The 27,741-nt window shown below is 36.0% G+C and overlaps 2 protein-coding genes and 1 pseudogene across 2 annotated transcripts; all 3 read right to left on the bottom strand.

Moving 5' to 3' along the window:
* Nucleotides 1-5,270: 5,270 nt before the first annotated feature.
* LOC105718574 (olfactory receptor 8U8) lies at nt 5,271-6,230 on the bottom strand. The gene has a single exon (XM_064365484.1). The coding sequence runs from the start codon at nt 6,228-6,230 to the stop codon at nt 5,271-5,273; it is 960 nt and encodes a 319-aa protein (XP_064221554.1).
* Nucleotides 6,231-20,860: 14,630 nt separating this feature from the next.
* Nucleotides 20,861-27,629, bottom strand: LOC105718573 (olfactory receptor 8J1). The gene is made up of 2 exons (XM_012454305.2): nt 27,596-27,629; nt 20,861-22,189 (listed from the first exon to the last, which is right to left on the bottom strand). Exon 2 carries the CDS (start codon nt 22,167-22,169, stop codon nt 21,204-21,206), a length of 966 nt encoding a protein of 321 aa, XP_012309728.2. The 5' UTR covers nt 22,170-22,189; nt 27,596-27,629; the 3' UTR covers nt 20,861-21,203.
* On the bottom strand, nt 23,805-24,633 carry LOC110569530 (large ribosomal subunit protein uL18-like; annotated as a pseudogene).
* Nucleotides 27,630-27,741: the final 112 nt, after the last annotated feature.

The raw sequence follows: 27,741 nt of genomic DNA on the forward strand, positions 1-27,741 counted from the left end.
ATATCAGGAAATGTTAGATATTCTTTATAAATTATGGACATGGGAATCAAAAATAAAAAAAAATTTTGAGTATATGTACATGTATGTTTCTACCCCTTTCTGTGAAGAAGATAACCACAGATAATATTGATCACTGCTGCTGCTGCTGCTGCTTATTGTTATATGAAATAGGTGTATCATCAAAGTTTTTAAAGACTTTTCGGTATTCATACAAATACACACATTTTGTTTTAAGATAATTAAGCAACTATTTGATTTAAAATTTAGTTTCCATTTCCAGAGATTTCAGGTAAGGCTGTGCTGTTTGACAACTATAAGTAGTTTATTACCTCACCTCAAAGTACCACTTTATCTCATCTCAAAGGTAGAGTACGCGTTATATTTGGAAAAAAAAATTATACATGACCTTTTACAATATAGCCCATGATGTTTTCCATCAAAATTCCAGACACATCTCTTCCCTCTGCCACTACCAACACCCAGTGATCAGTTAGGAAAATTATTTTGCAGTCCTCAAATACAACATGCCCCTACATGTTCCCCAGCCTTTATATGTACTTTTGCTTCTGCTTATTTCCACCATGTGAATGGCAAATGGAGAGCTGCAGTGAAAACTATTTATACTTCAAGGTTTCCCTAATTTCTGGTTCCCATGTGGTGGTACTGCCTTTCGTCTTTGTGTTCTAGAAATATTGTATACATAATTCATTTACCTATATCACCTATATGGCAACCATCTGTTTTCATATATTTTCTTTTGATAAACTGCTGACTCCATGGGTGGAAGCCATAACATTTTAATTAATTTCTTAATGTAACCCCTTCTAGATGTTTGGTAATGGGAAATTAATAATTAAATTTTTGCAATAACCTTTCAATATTTATTTCACTGGTTCACAAGTAATGTTCTTTGCTTATAAAAAATATATTAAGTGACATATTGATGACTTGGTTTTGATATGCTCACTTTTCATTTGGCAAAAATAGGAAGCACATTGTTGACGTAAATTGCAATCGGGTCAATTAACTGCCCAAATTTTCCAAGCAGCCTAATAAATTTTATCTTGGTATTCCCAAATCATTTCTTTCCATCTCACACCAATAAGAAATATATTTTATATAACACATACACATATAACTTAAATAAGATTATAGGAAACAGTAGCCTTATTTCAGAAAATACCATCTTAAATGTTATATTCTAAAGTTCATTATATTCTATGGTACTTCATTTTTTAAGTGCTTATCTTGATCTTCATTTTGAAATATGTTATTTGAACTTACTTGGATAAAGGGTGTTCCTATTTCTTCTCCAAGTGGGTTTGGGCAGCAACACAATGTAGAGTTTTGACAGTGACTCTGTCCCATAGGATCTTATTTAGAAGAATGATGCAAGTAAAAGCATCAGAAAAGTAGTTAATAACCCAAGGGATTCCAAAGCAGGCTAGAGATAAATTAACATTATTATCTGGCTTTGAGGACCAAAGATCTACAGCTCTATTTTAGCATGACATTATTGCTTCAATGTTCTTATTTTTGGAATGCTATTTATCAATAATTTTATTATTAATAATGCTATTTATTTATATACTTTATATTGCTATTTATTCATGTTGTAATTGTTCATATTGTTGTTCTTATTGCTTATTTATTTATTTGTATTCTTTTCCTTTTGTTGTTGTTGCTCAGTGATAGAGTTTAGATTTATCTTTAAAAGAAAGATAAAAATTACCTTGCAAAAATTTTTACAGCATATCTTCCAAAGAACTAATATGCAACTCCCAGTAACCTATTCCAGAATAACTTAATACACGATACTCTCTCTTTGGCTTATTCTTTGAAATGCTTATGAAATATTTTTGTCTTTTTTAAGGATGTTGTTCTCTGTTATTACTTAATTTTGTAGTTCCCTGGTCTACAGAGTAGTCTTCCAAATTATTTTATTAGCCAATCTGTGGCCATAGCAAGAGAAGAACATTATTTTAATACTTACTACAGAACAATGCATCTGCTAGGAACTGAATTGTTTCTCTCAAAATTATTATGTTGAAGCTCCAAACTCTCATTGTGATGATATTTGGAGACAACACCTTTGGGAGGAAATTAAGATTAGATAACTTTATGAGGGAGGGGTCCTCATGGTGGGGTTAGTGCCTTTATAAGAAGAGACACTAAAGTGTACGCTTGATCACTCTCTCTCTCTTTTTTTTTCTTTTTTTTGAAACGGAGTTTCACTCTTGTTACCCAGGCTGGAGTGCAATGGCACGATCTCGGCTCACCACAACCTCCGCCTCCTGAGTTCAAGCCATTCTCCTACCTCAGCCTCCCAAGTAGCTGGGACTACAGGCGCGCGCCACCATGCCCAGCTAATTTTTATATTTTTAGTAGAGACAGGGTTTCACCATGTTGACCAGGATGGTTTCGATCTCTTGACCTTGTGATCCACCCGCCTCAGCCTCCCAAAGTGCTGGGATTATAGGCGTGAGCCACTGTGCCCGGACTTCTTTTTTTTTTTTTCTCTCTCTCTCTCTCCTGTAAGCTCTCAAACAAAAGGTCATGTGAGCACACAGCAAGATGTTGACTGACTGCAAGTCATGAAGAGAGATCTAACTAGGAACTGAATCAGAGAGAATCTTGATCTTGGACTTCTTCAGAACTGTCAGAAAATAAATTTCTGTCATTTAGGCCACCCTGTCTGAGTTGTGGGGTTTTTGTTGTTGTGGTTTTTATTGTTTTTTTTTACTGTAGCATGAGTTGAATAAGAGAGCGTCTCTGAGAAAGCAAAAGCAAAGTAATCCTCTACAATGCAAAAGGCTTTGTTGGGGGAGTGTGATAGGGAAGACAAGGGGTGGAAAGCAATCATAAAATCACTTTTTTTCTCTAAATATAGTATATTTTCTGCTAGCTGAAAATGAAAATGGACAAGATTCCCCAAATATGTCTTTTATAGACAGAACATGAAAATCACAACTGGGTTTACACACAGTCAGCTGAAAAGACATAAATGAGAAGGCCAATAAGACATTTGATACAAACCCTGGGATCCAATCATTAGCTGATCCCTTAGCTAACTTAGCAGAACATCCCAGTGACCACACACTACAGGAAATACAGATTTTGCAGAATTAGTCCAAAAAGTCACTAAGAAAACAAATGCCATCAATAAAAATTATAACAATATAAAAAGGACTGGGCAAAACCAACAAACCCATGGTGTATGTATGTGTGTGAGTGTGTGAGAGAGTGTGTATTTGTGTGTGTGTGTAAGGTCTGACTGCTATAGTTGATACTAATGTAAAACGTCCAATTTTGACAAAAATTAGGAATGAAGAATTAGGAAATTCAGTTCCATTGATGAAGAAAAGAAAATAATCAACAGAAACTTGATGATGTGTCCAAACTGCTATAAGAAAACAACTGTACACAGGTACTACTATATCCCGCCAAATTATATTTCAGAAATAAAGGTGACTTAAAGACTGGCCTGGGTAAATCAGATTAAGATAATTCATTGCTAGCAAATCTGCCTTATAATAAGTACAAAAGAATGTCTTTCAGAGGACAGGAAATTATTCTGTATGAATTTCAATCACAGAAATACATGAAGCACAGTGGAAATGGCAGATATGTCAATTTTTATATTTATTGACATATCGAGTCATATTACTGACATAGTCTTATACATCTGTGTATATTTAGAGAGTGTACATACATATTCTCTTCTTCATTTATATAAATGACATACAATTGCATATTTCTTGTCTCCTCTTAATTCATCGTAATGATACAAAATTGCATACATATTCAATTATGATAATACTGTCTTGAGGTTTATAAGTAGACATTGCATATATGTGTATGTATGTATGCATTTACATAGTGCTATGCTAGTGTTAATCTGAAGTAGATTGTGATAAGTTAAAATAAATAAATCCTTAGAGCAATCATCACTAATGCATGTCTGTATGTGTGCATTTGTATGCGTATATATTTAACTTATCAGAAATTACATTTCTAATTTAAAATTTTTAATACAAGGCATTAGAGCTCAAACAAGGAAATAAAAAAAGAAATGTCATTAATCTTTTAAATATTAACAACATAAATTCAACCATATCAGTAATCACGTTAAATATGAATGGACTTTATGCTCTAATTAAGAGGAAGAGCTATTCAGAGTTAATTACAAAGACAAGATCCAACTATTAACTGCTGATAAGAGACAAAATTTACACTTAAAATCACAAATGTAATAAAAGCAAAATGATGGAATACTACTTCATGCCTATAATAACCACAAGAGAGCTGAAGTACTTATATTGTCAGAAAAAAATAGACTTTTTGTCATGAAATGTTAACACAAATGAGAGAGCATATATAATCATGCTAATAAGAAAATAAATCAGTAAATTGAGTAACTAGAAATTCATGCACAAATGACAAAGGAGCCTCAAAACATCTAAAATTAAAACCAAGAGAAAATAAATGTAAATACATAATTTAACTTGAGATTTTATTATCAGTCTTAAAAATCAGTAGAGCAAATAAAGAGAAAACCATAACGTTACAAAAGGCTTGAGCAACCCTATCAACCAGCTTGATCTGAATGAATCTATAGAATGACTCTTAAGGAAAAAGTTATTTAAAACAGGCTTTCTCAGCTTTAGCACTACTATCATTTGGGAATGTATACTTTCTGAGTGAGGGACCATGTTGTGAATTGTAAAATACTTTGCAGAACACCTGGCCTCAACCCTCTAGATAGCAATAGCATTCCTTTATGATATCCTGTTATTGTGAAAATCAATACTAAGTCTAGGCATTGCCAAATGTCCCCCTGGGAGAAAAATTACCTCTATGTAAAGCCACTGTTTTACAGTTGCAGGTAATGTAATTAAATATCATTAAATTTAATTTTAGATATACTATAAACACTCTTAGGAATGCATTAAAGAATTCGTATAATCCTAAACTGGGCATTCAGAGTGGCTTCATTTTTTCTATTCTTGGCAGCACCTAGTTGTATAACTATTAGATGAGACAATACATTTTTAAAATACATTTTTTCCTGTGAGCAATGATGTAAATTCTTATGTACTTTCTACATATGAAATATGATTTTATGTTAAAAGAACTTACAAAAATGCAAAGAATGTTTTTCAGTAAACAGATCTTTATTTCTTACCAATTAAGAGCAAGGTACTCCAATAATTTTATTAATATGGGGGGAAAACCGGATATGAAGGAATGCCCATTTTTGTTTATTGAACTCATTTTCGAAGTTTCAGAAACATAAAAGCTTGGTTTCTATTGATGATGACTTTCTTCAGGGCATCTTTTACATCTTTGTTCCTGAGACTGTAAATCAATGGGTTCAGCATGGGAATGATCACTGTGTAGAAGACAGAGGCCATCTTGTCAGTGTCAAGAGAATGACTTGAGCTTGGTTGTAAATACATAAAGATCAAGGTGCCGTAGAATATGGTGACTGCCAGCATGTGAGAGCTACACGTGGAGAAGGCTTTGTGTCTTCCCTCAGCTGAGCTCATCCTCAGGATGGCAAAAATAATGAACATGTAGGAGACAAAGACAATCAGAACAGAGCAGATGAATGTGATACCAGCACAGGCCAAAATCCATAGCTGTTTGAAGCGAGTGTCTGAGCAAGTCAGCCTGAGGAGAGGCATGTCATCACAATAGAAATGGTTGACAATGTTGGAGTGGCAATAGGAGAGGCGGAAGGTGAGGATGGTGTGAAACAGTGCCATCAGGAAGCTATAGCTATAAGGAACTGCTACAAGTTGCACGCAGATTCCTGGAGACATTACAACCATATACAATAGAGGGTTACAAATGGCCACATACCGGTCATAGGCCATGGAAGCCAGTAGCAAGCACTCCGATATCATGAAGGTGAGAAAGCAGCACAGTTGAGTAGCACATGCATTGAAGGATATAACATTTTGCCTGTACAAGAAAGTCCCAAGCATTTTGGGTGTAATGACGGAAGAGTAACAGAAATCTACAAAGGCTAGGTTGCTAAGAAAGAAGTACATTGGTGTGTTGAGCCTTGAATCTGCTCTAATGAGTAGGATCAAACCCAAGTTGCCTACTACTGTGAATAAGTAGATGGATAAAAACAGTACAAAGAGGGGCATCTTCAACTCTTGATGATCTGTGAGGCCTACAAGAATGAACTCTGCCACCTGGGTGCAATTGAAGTGAGCCATGTCTTTTCTGGTCATCTAAATGTGGAAGTTGGAAAAAGAGTTAAGTCTAAGTTATATTTTAAAACTGTAAATCCTATATGTGGTGTTTTTATATTTATTTCATTGTAAAGAGTTTAATTAATTAGATTTATTTATTAATTTATTTAACTAATATGGGGATTGTTAGCATACTCGAATTCTGGAAATGTGATGGAGAGCAAAAATAATGTGACATCATATAAACATCATTATATCTAATGCATGAACTTACATGAATGTAGGGAATAAAGCCTCACATAATATTATCCTGTAAATTAGAGTAAATTTGATATTTGCTTTCCAAGCGATTTGAAAATTTATGTTTCTTTACAGTTCATGTTTCTTTTTTACCTTTTATTAAAAAACTGATTTAATTATATTTTATGCATTAATTTTTGTTTTCCTACTCTATTTAAATTTGTGTGTCACTGTTTTTCTTGTTCATTTTGACTAATCTTTATAATTGAATTATTGAATATCCAAATATTAGCAAATGTCTGTCTCTTCAATTCCCTTTTCCTCTCTCTCCCACCTTTATATATAGTAATTGAAAACAAAGCTTTCCTTGAACTTATAAATTACATGCCCTGAAAATTACTATGCAAATAAATATATAAATAATATAAGAGCCTGTGTTTCTTCACTGTTCTTCAAACTTTACTAATAGCTCTGTGTATTTGCTTTTGCTTAGTTTAACAAAGAATCCATTTCAGTTATTTGTGGTTTGTATTAATAAACATATTTATTGAGCAACATTAATGGTAAATAATAACTTTCAATAAATTTGAATGGTAAATAATAACTTTCAAGAAAATTGTGGTAAGTAATAACTTTCAAGAAATACTTATTTACCTTAATTTTATTCTAAACCAATTATATTTATTATACATATACATATAAAATATTTTATACATATAAATACATATATATACATATGAATATAAAATATATTGTACATATAAATATAAAATATTTATTAGATATGCAATATGTAAAACCCTAATACAGGTGAAACTTTAATGTCTAATTATAGTAACATGGAAATTTGATGGATGAGGACCTAGGAATCCATAAATTCCAAATCTCTAATTGCATGTTAAAAACAAGTGTTTACTCACAGATCGATATTTGATGGAGTTATTGAAAATGTCATTCCTCGAACTTTTAATAATATTCAAAAGTAAATGAATTCTCATGGCTGAATTTAATTTTACCATCAGAAACTAAACCTCATGATTATTATTACTTTTGCAATTATTCAGTAGCAGCAATATTCATTCAGTAAGCACATTATATATCTGAGGCATTATGCCACATGCTTCCAAAGACTGTCAAATTTCATTATCTATGAAATTTCTACTAAATAACTTTTTTTTTTTGAGACAGAGTCTTACTCTGACATCCAGACTGGCGTAGAGTGGCTCACTGCAAGCTCTACCTCCCGGGTTCAGGCAATTCTTCTGCCCCAGCTTCCTGAGTAACTGTGATTATAGGCACCTGCCACCACATCCAGCTAATTTTTGTATTTTTAGTACAGAGGGAGTTTCACCATGTTGGCAAGGCTGGTCTTGAACTCCCGACCTCAAGAGAACTGCCCACTTTGGCCTTCCAAAGTGCTGGGATTACAGGCATGAGCCACAGTTCCCAGCCCTAAATAAATTTTTTGTAGTTTCAATTCAATTGTTTCCTCTGCTTTGTCTATTAAGTTTTTATTTTTGAAAAGGTGAAACCCTAGAGTTTTTTTTTTCATCAATATGCTAAACTTATAACTAATTTTTTTACAATATGGGATATTTTTTCAGTGACTGTAACATAGATTTGACTCTTGCAATAAGCAATCAAACAAAAAGTAAGCCATCAAATAGAGATACCTGTGCTTGTATCAGTGCCATTGGTTGACAGAAATGGAAGATGGGTCTGCCTAATGTATGGATGTGAGTACCCGTATCACCACAGTGTAGTTCTCATTAATCCTTGTAAGCAGAGTCCAGTATTCTCTCCACTCTAATGAAAAATCTGTGTTTTCTCAACATCGTTATTTTCCACTTTGACTTGTGTAGGTGGAGACTGGAAGGTTTATTTGTTTTAATCCTCATTTTCAGTCTCTAGAGTGTTTAAAATAAGGTGTACTTTTCTTCTAATGTCCTCAGAGAAACTTCTACTGGGACATTGCTAATAATCTCACCTTTTCTCTTGAGTCGTGGGAGATTATGATGTGAGAACTTAATAGAGCCAGTGTAAACAAAGGAAAAACATTACATAGTTTAGTGACTTTTTCATATTTAAGAAAACTCATAATACCACTAATAAATATGCAATTTCTAGAATCTCAAGTCTGTCATTGAAATGTAATTTCAATAATTGAGGAAATTGTATTTTAGTTAAGGCACACCAAATGACTCTCACTATCTAATTTTCCTCTAGGAAAATTATTAAAGATAAAATAGGTCTTTCTAACCTAAGAAGAATAAACATTTATCTAAGAAATACGTGCTTTCTAGATTTTGAATTTTGCCAGCCAACAGAATTTCCTTTTCCAATAGATGACTTATAATTGGCAAATGAATCCTAGTGAACTTGGGTTTTTTTTTTTCTTTGCGTGATACTGTAGTCAATAATATGGCTCTACATTTGAAGTATAAATGGTTCTAAATGTTTTAAGGTGAGACTCATTCATGCTCAAAGGGCAATATTAGTGATAAAAACTTTATTGGCAAAGCAGAACTTATGGATGCATCTTGGAGAATCAATGTTAGAAAACTACTAAACTTGGTGGGAGTGTGGATTACATTGTCACAGCTTCAGACAGCTTTTTGAGATGCATTTGAATTCTATGGAGATGAGCATTGACTGACATCTCTAAAACTATACTAAGCTTGAGCAGATAAATAAACAATTAGATTAGAGAAAAGAAAGCCATGTATTCCACTCTCAGAGAAAGAAGTTGAAAATAATCAATGGAGATGACTAGAATGAGCACTGTGATGCTGGATTAAAAGCCGTGTTATCACTATGTGCTTAAGCTTATCTAGATAGATATAATAGTGAAGTAGGTAGGTAGGTAGGTTAGAGAGATAGATATAAAATATACATATATAAAATATATATTGGTGTGTATATCAAAATATACATTATACATATATATCTATTTCTGTATACTATCAATATAACTTATCACTGCTAATGTCAGCTTTGATCATCTGGTTGAAATAGTGCTTGTCAGATTTCTCCACTGAAAAGTTCCTCTTCTCTTTCTTTCATATTGTGCTTTTCAGAAGGAAGTTAGTAGGTGCAACTCACATTTAGGCAGTGGGGAATTATGCTTCACCTCCTTGAGGGCAGAATAGCTACATAAATTTGTGAGAATTTATTTGTCTCTTTTCTTCCATTTCTAATTTGTTCAATTATGTATTTCTACCAATATGTTATAAAAATTATTTTATACTTAAGATAATAATTTCTAACATTCTACATTATTTATTTTTGTTACACCAATTATTCTGGCTTTAATCATTGGAAACCCTTTCACTTTGCTCCAGCGTTATTTTGGCATAGCTCCATCATCGTGTTTCTCTTTTGCTTCCTTCCTTCCTTCCTTCCTCCCTCCCTACCTTTCTCTGTATCACTTTCTTTCAGTGCTTCCTTAACTTCTGGAACTATAATATGCTCTGGATTCATCACATAAATTTCCCCCCATTTCCTAGTTAAGTCTCAAAGGTTCCTTGCCTCCTTTTTTGGAATAATGTTATTAGAAACTATTATTTGGGTTCTAAGTCTGTTTGCTGCACTGAATCGTTCACATGCCTTTAGGCCTTCTCAGCTGACAGATCAAGGAGGTAGAAATGTGGATATGCATTCATATATGTTGTATATACCTATTTATAACTATTTCTATCTAGTATATATATTAAGCTGAGAATAAGTTCATTTCATTGTTAACACTAATTGGTTATCACATGGATCACTCTAGAATACTCTCCATGCTAATCTGTAACCTCCTACGCCAATAATGTGAAATGTGGGATCAACTACTTGCCATTCACTTATTTAACTGTTCAGTTCTAGTATACAACCATACTGGTTTCAGAATTGTTGAAACAGATCCCTATGAGAAACAACTTTATAATTATAGAGTAATGTATAGTTCATTCTGCCTTTAATTTTCACACTCTTTTAGATGTTACTTAGGTCAGCACATTTACCCCATCCTTTACAGGAAAATTGTTTCATGATTTTTTATTGACAGAATCTTGTTCTGTCTTTCAGGCTGAGTGCAGTGGCACAATTTCGGCTCACTGCAACCTCTGCCTCCTGGGTTCAAGTGATTCTCCTGCCTCAGCCACCTGAGTAGCTGGTATTACGGGCATAGGCCACCACTCCCACTAATTTTTGTACTGTTAGGAGAGACAGGGTTTTACCATGTGGACCAGGCTGGACTCGAATTTCTGGCTTCAAATGATCTGTCCACCTCGGCTTCCCAAAGTGTTGGGATTACAGACATGAACCACTACGCCTGTCAAGTTTTGTGCATTTTTAATACAATATATTGTTTTGTCACATTCTGCATTCCTTTTCAAATTCCTCAAACCTACTAAATGAGTATTTCTCAAACCTACTCTATGGGTATTTGAAAAATGGATGGTGTCATTTATCCACCATTGTGGTATTATATCATACTGAATAGTCTGACTACAGGAAATAATTCCATGTGTTTTACCTACTTAACTCTGCCCTTTTATCCCTCCTTTCAAGTAAGTCTTCTCATTTCTTTTAATAAATAATTATTTTACACAGTCACCTTTTTCAATTTAAAAAAGTAATAATGGTGTCTAAATATTCACAGATACTATGGTAAATTCACAGTGTCTGATTTAATTGCTGTAGGCATTATCTTGTTATTTTTTATATTTTTTAAGGTGAGCAAAGGAAAGTAATAGATGAAACCCATGTAAACTATTTCACAAGAGAGAGGAAGTATAAAACAGGATTGGAAAGTATCTACTCAATGCTTTTATGAAGAAACTTCCGAAGATTAAGAAAAATTCTCAGGCTGAGCAAGACAGCTAATGCTTGTAATCTCAGCACTTTGGGAAACTGAAGTGGGAGGATTGCTTGAGATCAGGAGTTTGACCAGCCTGGGCAACATGGTGAGACCCTGTTTCTACAAAAACAAATAAATAAACAAACAACAAGAACAAAAAACATGGTAGGTGATGCATATCTGCTGTCTTAACTATTTGGGAGGTGAGGCAGGAAGATCTCTTGAGTATAGGAATTTGAAGTTACAGTGAGCTATGATCACACCATCGCACTCAAGCCTGGGTGACAGAGCAAGATCTTGTCTCAAATAAAATAGTAAAAGATATTCAGAAATTTCTCCCAAAAAGTTGTACTCATAGTATTGTTAGTTTGTTCAAAACATTTTGTTTGAAAGGAATGTGGATAACTTTATTATTACACAAAGAGTGGTTTAACATTCACTCTCTACTTCAGGGTCCAAATAAAATCAAGCATTCTCTAGGACATCCTTTATAGCACCAGGTACATAGCTAGTGCAAAGGTCCAAACATTTTTTGTAAATTAATTTCAAAGGATACTTGTTCTCCTTTACTAGAAATGCCCAGTGTGGTTACATGAACATATACAAATAATATTCCATTAATTTAACTTCACACTAGGTTAAATAATAATTTTTAAATTGATCAATAGTTATTGTATTTAATGAAGAAAGTACTATTTCTTCATAAAAAAAAAAAATGAGGTCCTGTCATTTGCAATAACATGAATGGAACTGGAGATCATTATGCTAAGTGAAATAAGCCAGGCACAGAAATACAAACTTTGCATGTTCTCACTTAATTGTGGGAGCTAAAAATTAAATAATTGAACTCACCGAGGTATAGAGTAGAATGATGATTATCAAAGGCTGGGAAGGGTAGTGGGGGGCAAGTGAGAAGGTGAGGATAGTTAATAGGTACAAAAGAGGATCGATCCAAGATGGCCACTTAAGAGGAAGTCGGGATTGCAGCTCCGAGAGAAGGCGCAGAGGGTGAGTGGACGCCGCATTTCCAGACGGACTTTTACTGCCCACAGACCAGGAGATTCACAGGAGGAAAAGCCCCACGGGTCTCCAGCGCCGCTGGTTTGAGCGGAGTGGCCGCTCAGCCTACGCCCTGGAGCGGGGTGCAGTGGCTTCTTGCGCAGAGCGAGAGAGACAGAGTTCCCTCTGAGCCAGAAAGGGGAGCTGAAGCAGGGAGCCAAGCCAGGAGACCCCCGGGCAAGGGAGTGCCACGAATCTCAGAGCCGCTGCTTCGGCTGACGCAGCGGCACACAGGGCAGCGGATTTTAATTGCGTGGAGAAGCTCCCCGCATTCCCAGCGCCGCTGGTTGGACCGGAGCAGCCGCTTGGCCTGCACGGGGGGCGGGGAGCAGCGGCTCCTTGAACAAAGTGAACGAGACTGTGTCCCCTCTGGGCCAGCAAGGGGAACTGTGGCAAGGAGGCAAGCCAAGGGATTACAGGAGAAAGAGGGCCCCTCTAGAAACACGGCTGAACCCAGGACGGTTCAGCTCTGTGGGGGAGGGGCGTCCTCCATCGGGAAACACCCTGCAGTTCCCCGGGGCAATTTTCCGTAACCAAGACAACCCGCCACTACAGAGACTCCGTCACTACAGGGGCGGGCCAGCATAGCGGAAGCAGTTCTAACTATACCCACAGGACTGCTGGGAAGCTCACACGGAAGCTGGGCGGAGCCCACAGCAGCTCAGCGAAGCCTCTGCAGGCTGAGTGTGACTAGACTGCCACCTTGTGGGCAGGGAAAACGGTAGAAACACAGCTGAAAAACAAAGTGCTAAACCCCTGGGTCAGAACACCTGGGGAGAAGAAAAGGGGGTTTATGAGTTCAGCTGCTGCAGACTTAAAATTACCAAAATCAGAAAGACAGCAACTACAAAGTCAATAGGCGGATAAATCCACAAAGATGGGAAGAAACCAGCGCAAAAAGGATGAAAACACCCAAAACCAGAACACCTCTCCCCCTACAAGGCAGCATAACTCCTCACCAGCACGGGAACAAGACTGGACGGAGAATGAGTGTGATGAAATGACAGAATCAGCTTTCAGAAAATGGATAATAAGAAACTTCTGTGAGCTAAAAGAACATGTTCTAACCCAATGCAAAGAAACTAAGAACCTTGAAAAAAGACTTGACGAAATGCTAACGAGAATGGACAACTTAGAGAGGAATATGAATGAATTGATGGAGCTGAAAAACACAACACGAGAACTTCGCGAAGCATGTACAAGTTTCAACAGCAGAATTGACCAAGCAGAAGAAAGGATATCAGAAGTTGAAGATCAACTCAATGAAATAAAACGAGAAGGGAAGATTAGAGAAAACAAGGTAAAAAGGAATGAACAGAGTCAACAAGAAATATGGGACTACGTGAAAAGACCTAATCTACGTTTGATAGGTGTACCTGAATGTGAGGAAGAGAATGCATCCAAGCTGGAAAATACTCTTCAGGATATTATCCAGGAAAACTTCCCCAACCTAGCAAGGCAGGCCAAGATTCAAGTCCAAGAAATACAGAGAACACCACAAAGATATTCCTCTAGAAGAGCAACCCCAAGGCACATAATCATCAGATTCACCAGGGTTGAAATGAAGGAGAAAATACTAAGGGCAGCCAGAGAGAAAGGTCGGGTTACCCACAAAGGGAAACCCATCAGACTCACAGCAGATCTCTCAGCAGAAACCCTACAGGCCAGAAGAGAGTGGGGGCCGATATTCAACATCCTTAAAGAAAAGAACTTTCAACCCAGAATTTCATATCCAGCCAAACTAAGCTTCATAAGTGAAGGAAAAATAAAATCCTTTGTGAACAAGCAAGTACTCACAGATTTCATCACCACCAGACCAGCTTTACAAGAGCTCCTGAAGGAGACACTACACATAGAAAAAAACAACCAGCACCAGCCACTCCAAAAACGCACAAAATGGTAAAGAGCAGCAACACAATGAAGAATCTCCATCAACCAATGGGCAAAACAGCCAGCTAGCATCAAAATGACAGGACCAAACTCACACATAACAATATTAACCCTAAATGTAAATGGACTAAATGCCCCAATCAAAAGACACAGACTGGCAAATTGGATAAAAAGCCAAAACCCATCAGTGTGCTGTATCCAGGAAACCCACCTCACATGCAAGGATACACAAAGGCTCAAAATAAAGGGATGGAGGAAGATTTACCAAGCAAATGGAGAGCAAAAAAAAGCAGGAGTTGCAATTCTCATCTCTGATAAAATAGACTTTAAAGCAACAAAGATCAAAAGAGACAAAGAAGGACATTACATAATGGTAAAAGGATCAATACAACAAGAAGAGCTAACGATCCCAAACATATATGCACCTAATACAGGAGCACCCAGATACATAAGGCAAGTTCTTAAAGACTTACAAAGAGACATAGACTCCCACACATTAATACTGGGAGACTTCAACACACCGTTGTCAATATTAGACAGATCAACGAGACAGAAAATTAATAAGGATATCCAGGACTTGAACTCAGACCTGGAACAAGCAAACCTAATAGATATTTACAGAACTCTCCAGCCCAAATCCAGAGAATATACATTCTTCTCAGCACCACATCACACCTACTCTAAAATTGACCACATAATTGGAAGTAAATCACTCCTCAGCAAATGCAAAAGAACAGAAACCATAACAAACAGTCTCTCAGACCACAGTGCAATCAAGTTAGAACTCAGAATTCAGAAGCCCACCCAGAACCACACATCCTCATGGAAATTGAACAACTTTCTCCTGAATGTTGACTGGATAAACACTGAAATGAAGGCAGAAATAAAGATGTTCTTCGAAACCAACGAGAATGAAGACACCACATACCAGAATCTCTGGGACACATTTAAAGCAGTCTCTAGAGGAAAATATATAGCAATAAGTGCCCACATGAGAAGAAAGGAGAGAACTAAAATTGACACCCTATCATCAAAATTGAAAGAGCTAGAGGAGCAAGATCAAAAAAACTCAAAACCTAGCAGAAGACAAGAAATAACTAAGATCAAAGCAGAAATGAAGGAGATAGAGACACGAAAAACCCTACAAAAAATCAATAAATCCAGGAGCTGGTTTTTTGAAAAGATCAACAAAATAGACAGACCACTAGCCAAACTAATAAAAAAGAAAAGAGAGAATAACCAAATAGATGCAATAAAAAATGATAAAGGGGATATCACCACAGATGCCACAGAAATTCAAACCATCATCAGAGATTATTACAAACAACTCTATGCACATAAATTAGAAAACCTGGAACAAATGGATAAATTCCTGGACAGTAGTCTCCTCCCATGCCTAAACCAGGAAGAAGTCGAAACCCTGAATAGACCAATAACAAGGTCTGAAGTCGAGGCAGCAATTAAGAGCCTACCACCCAAAAAAAGCCCAGGCCCAGATGGTCTCATAGCCGAATTCTACCAGACATATAAAGAGGAACTGGTACCATTCCTACTGAAACTATTCCAAATAATCCAAAAAGAGGGAATCCTTCCCAAATCATTTTATGAGACCAACATCATCCTAATACCAAAACCCGGCAGAGACTCAACAAGAAAAGAAAACTACAGGCCAATATCCATGATGAACATAGATGCAAAAATCTTCAATAAAATACTGGCAAGCCGATTACAACAGCACATCAAAAAGCTTATCCACCATGATCAAGTAGGATTCATCCCGGGGATGCAAGACTGGTTCAATATACGCAAGTCTATAAATGTAATTCACCACATAAACAGAACCAAAGACAAAAACCACATGATTATCTCAATTGATGCAGAGAAGACCTTCGACAAAATTCAACAGCCCTTTATGCTAAAAACCCTCAATAAACTAGGTATCGATGGAACGTATCTCAAAATAATAAAAGCTATTTATGACAAACCGACAGCCAATATCATACTGAATGGGCAAAAACTGGAAGCATTCCCTTTGAAATCCGGCACTAGACAAGGATGCCCTCTCTCACCACTCCTATTCAATATAGTACTGGAAGTTCTAGCCAGAGCAATCAGGCAAGAAAAAGAAATAAAGGGTATTCAATTAGGAAAGGAGGAAGTCAAATTGTCTCTATTTGCAGACGACATGATTGTATATCTAGAAGACCCTATCACCTCAGCCCAAAATCTCCTGAAACTGATAAGCAACTTCAGCAAAGTCTCAGGATACAAAATCAATGTGCAAAAATCACAAGCATTCCTATACACCAATAACAGACTTAAAGAGAGCCAAATCAAGAACGAACTGCCATTCACAATTGCTACAAAGAGAATAAAATACCTAGGAATACAACTAACAAGGAACGTAAAGGACCTCTTCAAGGAGAACTACAAATCACTGCTCAACGAAATAAGAGAGGACACAAACAGATGGAGAAACATTCCATGTTCATGGTTAGGAAGAATTAATATCGTGAAAATGGCCATACTGCCCAAAGTAATTTACAGATTCAATGCTATCCCCATCAAGCTACCAATGACCTTCCTCACAGAACTGGAAAAAACCACCTTAAACTTCATATGGAACCAAAAGAGAGCCCGCATAGCCAAGTCAATTCTAAGCAAAAAGAACAAAGCAGGAGGCATCACACTACCGGACTTCAAACTCTACTACAAGGCTACAGTAATCAAAACAGCATGGTACTGGTACCAAAACAGAGATATAGACCAATGGAACAGAACAGAGACGTCGGAGGCGACACAACATATCTACAACCACCTGATCTTTGACAAACCTGAAAAAAACAATCAATGGGGAAAGGATTCCATGTTCAATAAGTGGTGTTGGGAAAACTGGCTAGCCATATGCAGAAAGCAGAAACTCGACCCCTTCCTGACACCTTACACTAAAATTGACTCCAGATGGATTAAAGACTTAAACATAAGACGTAACACCATAAAAACACTAGAAGGAAACCTAGGCAAAACCATTCAGGACATAGGCGTAGGCAAGGACTTTATGACCAAAACACCAAAAGCATTGGCAACAAAAGCCAAAATAGACAAATGGGACCTAATCAAACTCCACAGCTTTTGCACAGCAAAAGAAACAGTCAATAGAGTGAATCGGCAACCAACACAATGGGAAAAAATTTTTGCAGCCTACCCGTCTGACAAAGGGCTGATATCCAGAATTTACAATGAACTAAAAAAGATTTACAAGAAAAAAACAAACAAGCCCATTCAAAAATGGGCGAAGGATATGAACAGATACTTTACAAAAGAAGACATACATGAGGCCAACAAACATATGAAAAAATGCTCATCATCACTGGTCATTAGAGAAATGCAAATCAAAACTACATTGAGATACCATCTCACACCAGTTAGAATGGCGATCATTAAAAAATCTGGAGACAACAGATGCTGGAGAGGATGTGGAGAAATAGGAACACTTTTACACTGTTGGTGGGAGTGTAAATTAGTTCAACCACTGTGGAAAACAGTGTGGCGATTCCTCAAGGACCTAGAAATAGAAATTCCATTTGACCCAGCAATCCCATTACTGGGCATATATCCAAAGGATTATAAATCGTTCTACTATAAGGACACATGCACACGAATGTTCATTGCAGCACAGTTTACAATAGCAAAGACCTGGAACCAGCCCAAATGCCCATCGATGATAGACTGGACAGGAAAAATGTGGCACATATACACCATGGAATATTATGCAGCCATTAAAAAGGAGGAGTTCACATCCTTCGTAGGGACATGGATGAACCTGGAAAACATCATTCTCAGCAAACTGACACAAGAACACAAAATCAAACACCACATGTTCTCACTCATAGGCGGGTGTTGAACAAGGAGAACACATGGACACAGGGAGGGGAGCACTATACACGGGGGTCTGTTGGGGGGAGGGGGGATAGTGGGGGGGGTGGGGAGTTGGGGAGGGATAGTATGGGGAGAAATGCCAGATATAGGTGAAGGGGAGGGAGGCAGCAAATCATACTGCCAGGTGTGCACCTGTGCAACAACCTTGCATGTTCTTCACATGTACCCCAAAACCTAAAATGCAATAAAAAAAAAAAAAAAAAAGTGAAAAAAAAAAAATAGGTACAAAAAATAGAAAGAATAAATAAGATCTAGTATTTTCTGGGTCTTTGATAGTAGCTGTGGATTCTTATTCTTATGATTCTTAATTGTATTTAGTTGCATTTCTTTTATACTAATATGTTTAGAGTTTCATCATGAAGTGATATTGAATTTTGTCATACGTGTTTTCTGTTTATATTGAATTGATCATACGGTTTTTTTCTTCTTTCTGGTAACATGATGTATCACATTTATTGAGTTGCATATGTAGAACCATCTTTGCATTCCTGGAATGAATTCCACTCGATCATAGTAGATGATCTTTTTAGTATGCTATTGAACTCAGTTTACGAGTATTTTGTTGAGGATTTTTGCATGTGTGTTTCTCAAGGATAGTGATCTGTAGTTTTCTTTTCTTCTTGTGTCTTTTTTCTGGTTTTGGTATCAGGGTAATAATGCTGGTCTTGCAAAGTGAGTTGGGAAATATTCCCTCATCTTTAAACTTTTGGAAGATTTTGAGAATTGGTATTAGTTTCCTTTTTAATGTTTGGTAAAATTAGGCAGTGAGGACATCGAGTCCTGGGATTTGTTTTGATGGGAGACTTTTTATTATTTATTTTGGTTTTCACAGTCTGGGAAAATTCTTTTCTGAGAACTCTCTTAAACTGTAGGATTGCTTACAAATTTGGGGCAGGTTGTATGGCATTGTCCTTCATCCTGTGACCTCAGTAGTTGCTGCAGTACTAGCTGGTACCCTAAACCCAAGACTGCTGTGGTCACTGCATCTCGGGGCTGGAATCCTGGTGACTGTTGAGCCTGATGCAGCACTGGAGTACAATCAAAGTCCACTGCCACTAAGGCCTGATTTGACCGGAACCCAAGGTCAATGTAGTCAGCCATATGTGATAGAGGCAAGATATCAGGTACATTTTGCCACAGCTATAGGTTCATGACTGGCACCAGGATAGGCCAGGAAATTCAGTCTGCAGGATGCTAATACCTCAGTCAGGAGTTACCAGCCTGGATCCATGAGGGACTGCAAGGTGCTAGATTTAACTATAGCAGTCCCAGTGTTGGGGACAAAAACATATCCTATGCTCACTTTCTTTTCTTTTTCCAAAGTAGATGGTGCGTCTGTCTATGATGTGCTTCCTGGGTTTGGAAGAGAGATGATGTGGGTGATGTAAAATTGTTCTTCTTACTCTCTTCAATGCATCTTTTCTTATTACTATGCTCCAATCAGGTGCTGCAGACTCCACCTGGTTTTCTTAGCTCTTGTGAAGATATTTTTGTGCATGGATTTTTGTTCAAATTGATGGTTCTGTGGAGAGTGATCCTTGGAGAATCCTATTCCAACATCTAGCTCCACCCTCTTACATTTCTTTTGATGTATTAAAATTATCCGACTTAAGATTTACTCCCTATACTTGAAGAAACTCTTCTACGCTGAAACACACTTATAAATAAAGTGAACATACACATAGAATGTAATATATCTTGTTCAGTACAGTTCTTTGTCAATATTCATTCATTTTTCTTTAGATGGAGTCTCACTCTGTCCCCCAGGATGCAGTGTGGTGGAAGTATCCCAGCTCACTGCAACCTTTGCCTTTCGGGTTCTGGCAATTCTCCTGACTCAGCCTCCTGAGTGGCCAGGATTACAGGCATGCGTTACCATGCCTTGTTAATTTTGTATTTTTTGTAGAGATGAAGTTTCACCATGTCGCCAAGGCTGGTCTCAAACTCCTGACCTAAAGTGATCCACCTGCCTCAGCCTCCCAAAGTGCTGGGATTACAGGCATGAGCCACTGTACCCGAACCCAAGATTCATTCTTAAGGTTCTATATCAAAAATCCCGCATGAAGCTTATTAACATATAAATTTATTGACCTTTATCTTATGATTCTGATTTGATAATTCTGAGATATAGCTGGGTTCCCTCATATTCAAAGCAGTACAAGAGATTTAAATGTACACTCAGTGAACAAGAGCTATCAGAAAGCAGAACAAAATTTTTATAAAATGAATTTATTTTATTCCAATTATGTAAGAACCTTTCATTAACATGTTTCACTTAATAATATTACAACACAAGGCATTCATTTTGTACACTAAAGGAGAACAATACTTGGAGTAAGGAGAAAGAGACATTTTTACAGAATCCATAAAGTTTATAAATAATCCAGCATGAAAGTATATTAAGTATGATACTTTGTGTCTGTCATTTAAAAATTGTATAAATTATATTAAGTGGAATAAAATTATTTTAATCTTATTCTGGTTAGCATTCAAAATATAAAGTCATTAATAGTATGAATTTCATTCTTTGAGCAAAATTACAAAATCATTAGAAAGTTTTATTTTAAATATGATTGTTATTTGAATTTTAATAGCTGAAGGAAAGGATCTTAATCATCTGTAACTACAATTTTTCAAGATGAATTAATTTATTATACCCAGCTATACCTGGAGGGCAGTGAATGACGCCAAAGTATAAGAAAATCAACTTTACTTCTCTCACCATATTATTTTGCTTCATTCAAACTTATTTACATTTTTTAATTTATATTTTTTCTAACTGCTGGAAACCATTTTTATTTCAAACTCTGTATCTGCTTAATCCTGGGCAGAATTGGTGAATAACATTTTTTTTCTACATTAACCTCACAACTCAAAGAGTTTCAGTTTCGTTTTTATTTCAAGTCTCCTAAATTCTATCTTGTAATTCCTACGATTGCTTATGAACCTATAAGTCAGATACCTACCTTTTCTTTTTCCTACATTTTCTCTCACATAATGGCAGCTTATATTAACTCTCTCCTTATTTATCTGTACAGTTTAAAATGACATTGTTTTAAAGCGTAGCACTGATTTGTCATGAATCTCTGTAGAGCAGACTTCACATCCTTATTCCTCAGGCTGTAGATCAAGGGATTCAGCATAGGAATGACCAATGTGTAAAACACAGAAGCCATCTTATCAGTATCTAACGAATGGTTACTTTGAGGCTGCACATACATGAATAGCAATGTCCCATAAAAAATTGTGACTGCCATCATATGTGAAACACAGGTAGAAAAGGCTTTTTTCCTTCCTTCTGATGAACGTATTTTTAGAATGGACAAAGCAATGTTGAAATAAGATACTAGAACTATAATCAAAGAACCAACCACATTTGTAGCTGCAGATACAAAGATGACTGTTTCTGGTAAGTAAGTATCAGAGCAAGATAATGCTAACAGAGGCACATTATCACAGTAAAAATGATTGATTACATTGGAAGAACAATAAGACATGGAAAATACACAAGATGACACCACAATAGCTGTACAAAAGCCATAGAGGTACGTGAGGGAGACCAGCAGGAGGCAGAGACGCCGAGACACCACCACCATGTAGAGCAGAGGGTTACAAATGGCCGCATAGCGGTCATAGGCCATCACAGCCAGCATCATTACCTCCGATACAATAAAGAACAAGAACCCTCCCAGTTGGGTGGCACGTTCATAGAATGAGGTAGTTTTCTTCTTTACTAAAAAATTAATCAGCATTTTAGGGGCAATGACAGTAGAGTTGCCAAGATTGATGATAGCCAGATGTTGCAGGAAAAAGTACATGGGGGTCTGAAGTCGAGAGTCAACACTGGTGAGGGTGATGATGCCCAGGTTCCCTGCCATGGTCAGCACATAGAGCACCAGGAAGACCAGGAAGAGGGGAATCTGGAGCTCTGGAGAGTCAGAAACACCTGTGAGAATAAACTCAGTGACCCCGGTGAAATTTTCAGGAGCCATGTAAGAGTTTGGAAATTCATCTGTTTGGGGAAAAAGAGAAGTTAAAAACTTTAAAGAATTATTTGTAGGACTGCCATTATATGGCTAGGACAATTCCTTGGTAACGTTTCTGTGAATTATGTATTAATCTAACTCAATTATTAAACTCAAGCTTCTAACTCTAATAAGTGAACTTAGTATAATTTGGGAGAGAGAAAAAGCAAGTATCGAAAAGTATAATAAATTAAATAGATGATCATGAAACATTTTGAGGATTTACTTCCTTACAACCTTATTGAATTATGAGTGTATTCTTAGTTTGAAAACATTTGAAGCCACAATTAATATTTTATATCATTTATGTTGAGCACGAGAAAGGTTTGAGGCATTTTATATCTGCAAATAATCCAATTTCTAATCTGAGACTTCTTGCTTTTTCCTAAGAATGGATGATTCTAGATACTGTCTTGTCCCATTTTCTTTATTCCATGAGTGTAATGTGGATTATGCACATGTAACTCATATGTTTTACCATCCACATCTGTTTGCTTTTTCTCTCTTTTTTAAATTAACTCTAAAATACATAGAGCTATGTCCTCAGATATGTTTTTCAGGTGACACATTTTCTCTTTAGCTTTAAATAACATCATATTGGTGAATTTCATTTTTGTAATTTCATGACGTTATGCTTTACTGAATACTACTTTCTGTTTCTTCTTTCTCATTTTTTTTTGATTGTTGTTTCACAAGTTTGAACCACTCCTCATAGTTTTCACATTGTATTTTATGTTTAATCACAATTTCTATTTATATATTATTTTTGTTGAGCATTTTTGTTGAGCATATATTATATAATTATATATTATTTTTACAACTTATAAAGTATATCTGCTTTTTAGTTGATTTTTTTATTCATCTTAATATTTTTAATATTTTCATTAGTGTAATAAGCATAAGTATTACTTTAGAGATTTTCTGTGAAAACTACAGTGCTTATATTTGACATAGAATTTAAATGCTATTTTAATATGTCTAAATATTTCCCTTGAGTTCTTTATAAATTTAGGATGATCACCTACCCCTAACTGAGGCAATTAGAGTGCCTTCTCTGCCATAATTTATAGTTCCACTGGTGTGGGCACCTGACCCAAAGAAATCCTATCATAGTCCCTTATCTAAAAATGTAGAGTTAAGTTTCAGTGGGTTAACACAATATCATTAAACATACCTGAATTTTAAAATCCCAGAGCTGTTTACATTGTTTTCTCCTTCTGAAAAAAAGATAAATAGAAAGAAAAATTGAAAACTATTCTGTAGTGTGAAAAAAGAATGAAATAATAATTCCTAACATTGTTAATATCTAATCTCAGTTTGATTCTGAAAGCAAACATCACGCTTTTTCTTGTTTTTAAAAATAATCATCTTATTTATTTATTTACACCTGTTTATTGTATACCTTACTCTGGTAACATGCAAACTTCAGATAAATTGCTTATCCCTCTTTTTATGGACCTGCTAGTCCAATGACAGGAAACATACAAAAATCTGGTAAACAAACATATAAACAAGATTATTGCACACTGCAATAAGTATAATAAATAAATTAAACAAGAAAATACATTATGATAACTTGGGAGAATATTTTCACATGGTATGTTAAGGGAAGGTCTTTTTTAATTTTAGCAGTTTCCACCTTTGCGTTTTAACTTCTTTCTTGGGCTTCATTTCATAGACTAGATTCTCTCATACAGCTGCATAAGCTTTCTTATATATCTCTTCCATCATGTCTGGAGTTAGGCTGTTCTTTATGTATTGAGAGAACTGCTTCTTGTAAGCATCTTCATCTTCTTCATTAAGTAGCACATGTCATCTGCAACATTCTGGCCCATGATACATTTCCACTGTACTTCTGCATTAAATTCCTTGCTTTCAGAATCATAACCAGGGAATTGTTTGGTACTGTGAGAGATAGGCAAGCCCTCATCCACAGCTCCTTTCAGGGCACCAAAGCTTTATTGCCAGTGGTAGTTCTGGCAAGGCCTGCATCCAAATAGCAAGTAAAGGCACCTGGTTGACCATAAGTGCTTTCCACGTCGTAATCATCGCCGGTCACTACCACTTGGCCTTTATAGATCTTGCCCATGCCAAACCTATTGAGAAGTCTGCAGTCCGGCAGCAGGCCAGTACAATACACTGCAGCAGAATTTGTCAGGCCAGCCTTCACACCACATTCTGGCAGTTCGTGTGCATATGCTGTGCAGAATATCGTATCCTCCTCTATACAGGCAAAAGCAATCTGACAAATGATATCTCTGTTTGTTACACAAACTATCATCCTGTATTTGGGCATTCTGTATTTATTTTTATCCTGTATCACCAAGCATTTCAGAGCATAGTAATCTGTTTTACCCTCTCATCGTCTTCTAAATTTCACTTGGTGTCTTTTAAGGTAGGCCTTATTCCTAACAACTTTAACAAACCCCATTCTGCAGAAGAGAGGCCCACGTCTGCGGCTCAACAGAGACCTGCAGGCCTTGAATTGTAAGCCATGACAACATTTTAAGATAGGTGAATAACATTATTAGCTTTATTTAAAAAGATTACTCTTGTTGTTATAAAGATAATGTACTATAGGACTGAAAAAGCGCGAGGCAGGGCTGCAATAGAAATTTTAAAATAATAAAAAATGAGTTTAGAGGTTGATATGGGACTTCTGGTATAAAATAATGTGGGCTTCAGCTAAAATGGAGAAACTCAAGATCAAAAGATAGTAACATTGATAGTCTGGAGCAGAAACAAGATAATCTCCTCAACGCGATTTACGTAATAAGTTATATAAGTTATATATGACAGAATGACAGATGGGGGATTTATTTTGATTAGGGCAACAGCTATGCCATTTTTGAGTATGAGCCAAGATGTTTTAAGATGGAGTAAACAAAGTTGATATTTTTGAATATATTCAGTTTTAGTTGCTTAGGAAACGTTTAAATAATCATTTAAGTAAGCTAATATTTAAATCTGGATGATATTGATGTGATTAGGCTTGGGAAACATCAATCTAGATAATGATAAAGTTTTTTGTTATATTTCAAGATTTTATAAAAACGTATAACCCTAATTCCTAATTTCTTCTTCATTCAGTTTGCATCCTTTCTGACTCAAGATCAATTCTCGTTTTCCTTTTATTTCCAAACACTACACAACAGGTAGTCGTGCTTCTGTGTCCCCTCTAATGCCCCTTTCTTATCTGACTTTCTCTAGGTTTGCAATTTTAGTATTCCGTCTGCAGCCTTCAGCCACTTCGTTGTCCCCCTTAGCAAACATGCCAGATATCAGCCAATATGAATGCTTGCAGACTGTATTAGCTACTGTTTCTGATGACACCTAGTGCTTTACTGGCTTTATGATTTATTTAAAAATCCAATAATTAATTCTTAAAAGTAATCATTTTGAATCACAAAAACAATATTCATCCTGTAATTTTCTCTTTCAGATCTCAAGATTACACTATATGCTAATTTCTGTGAATACTTTCCCATTCTACACATCTCACTCTTCTACTTCCTTAGAGCAAGCACTTTTATTAATTATTGTATTGTATCCTTCCTGGTTCACCATGTCATGATTCTTTTAGATTGACTGGTAGGAATGACAGTCATTAAGGCATTTTGTACAATTAAGTTATGTTATCCAAGCTATTTTTTAGAATAATTGAAATATGCTTTTACCTCATTTACCATCAGATTCACTTGACATTTCTGGTCATCTACCCTAACAAACATGCATTAAAGGTATATTTTTATTTCTGACCCTTCGTGTCCTCACTGGTATTGATTCTTCTGAGACTGATTTCTTTTTCTTTCTCTTTCTTCTTCTTCTTCTTTTTTTTTTTTTTTTGTGTGTGTGTGGTGAGAGGTACAATCTTCTCTGAAAAAAGTTTGTCCACCATTTGTAGCAGTGTGTCCATATATTTAAAAACCGGAAATGAGGGTAGCATCAAATGAGGCTAATGAACTTTAATTTTGTAGTATTTAAAGATGTCATTTGTGATCACTCTCTAGGCATGTTCAAACTTTTCAAAACTACTATTGAATTGAAAGAATAGAAAGATAGATGAGTTGTCTTTTTCTTGTGAGATGGAGTCTCACGCTGTCACCCAGGCAGCTGGTGTGTGGTGGTGCAATTTCCGTTCACTGCAACTTCTGCTTCCCAGGTTTAAGCTTCAGCCTCCCAGGTAGCTAGGACTACAAGGCGTACACCACCATGCCTGCCTATTTTTTTTATTTTTAGTAGAAATGGGTGGTGGCAAGACTGGTCTTGAATTCCTGACCTCAGGTGATCCACCTGCCTCAGCCTCCCAAAGTGCTGGGATTACAGGTGTGAACCACTGTTCCCATTGTTGGACCCCAGTTAGTTGTCTTTAAATTAGTACAGTGTTTTATGGCTAATGTGTAACAATAATAGCCTTTAACTTTTAAACAAAATAATTCTTATTTATTCCCTATTACTAGTTTTAGTCAACAATAATAGCCTTTTAAAAAGTGTTTTTTCAAAATACTTTCCATGTACTTAAGATTTTCTTTTCTTATACCATCTGAGAGGCAATGAAAAGAAAGTAAACTTATTTTTGAACATTCTATTTTAGGTTAGTTTAAGGACAACCCAGGCAATGAGTTTTTTTTCTATATTCCTCTTGATAATGTTATAGAGGTTTTGTCCCATCACACCGTGAATCTAGGGTTGTGCAGTTTTTCTTAAAGTCTTACTTCTGCTTTTGGAAATGTCTTCCTGCAAATTGAAGTCCTACTTTTTGATATCGAATGGAAGTTCTTCCTTGCTATTTCTTCTGAACTAAAATACTGACAGATTCCTTTTATGACAAGATAGATGGTTTAAACATTTTCCATTATTGCACTGGATTACATACTATACTTCTATATATATTTCCTTGTATATTATCACATTGAGAGGATAATTTTTCTGAGGACACTTGCATTCTATACTTGTATTCCCAAAAAGAAAGGCATCATTTTGACTTCAGGTAGTTGTATATCCAGTTATTTCTTTCATAAGTTATACTGTGCAACATGCAATTTTCATTGTAAATAATATTGCATACTAAAACCATGATGTAAACAGTCTCCACAAGCAAAAATTCATAGTTTCAGTAGTGACATAATTTGCTTAATCATTGTATTATTTGATTATATATAATGATGCTATTTCTAACTTGGAAACATAAATAGCTTGATCATAATTAATGCCCTGTATTCCTAAAAACAGTTATAAATCCTAAAACCAAACTTTAGTTTAAGCATTGTATTATTTGATTATACATAAATGAAATGAGCCTTCCCAAATGAAAGTGAAGTGGCTCATTTTAAGGTATGGTTTTGGATCTTTTAAAGATCATTATACCAAAAACACAAGTATTTTCCACCCACCTCTACAGGAGAATCTGCTTCAGGTTCTTAGAGTTTATACATGGCTGTGACAATGAGAGTTGTCGGGCTTTCAAAACCTTTGAGACCTTAACTCTGAAGCACAGGCAACTCTTGTACATACACATTCCCTTTTATGTCTTTGGGGA

This window comes from Aotus nancymaae, unplaced genomic scaffold (genome assembly GCF_030222135.1).
Source record: "Aotus nancymaae isolate 86718 unplaced genomic scaffold, 86718_ANA_hifiasm-v0.15.2.pri h1tg000059l, whole genome shotgun sequence".
NCBI classification, from domain to species: Eukaryota; Metazoa; Chordata; class Mammalia; order Primates; family Aotidae; genus Aotus; species Aotus nancymaae.

Excerpts from the sequence above, each read along its gene's own strand:
- LOC105718574 (XM_064365484.1), bottom strand. The coding sequence starts at position 6,230 with ATGGCTCACTTCAATTGCACCCAGGTGGCAGAGTTCATTCTTGTAGGC.
- LOC105718573 (XM_012454305.2), bottom strand. The coding sequence starts at position 22,169 with ATGGCTCCTGAAAATTTCACCGGGGTCACTGAGTTTATTCTCACAGGT.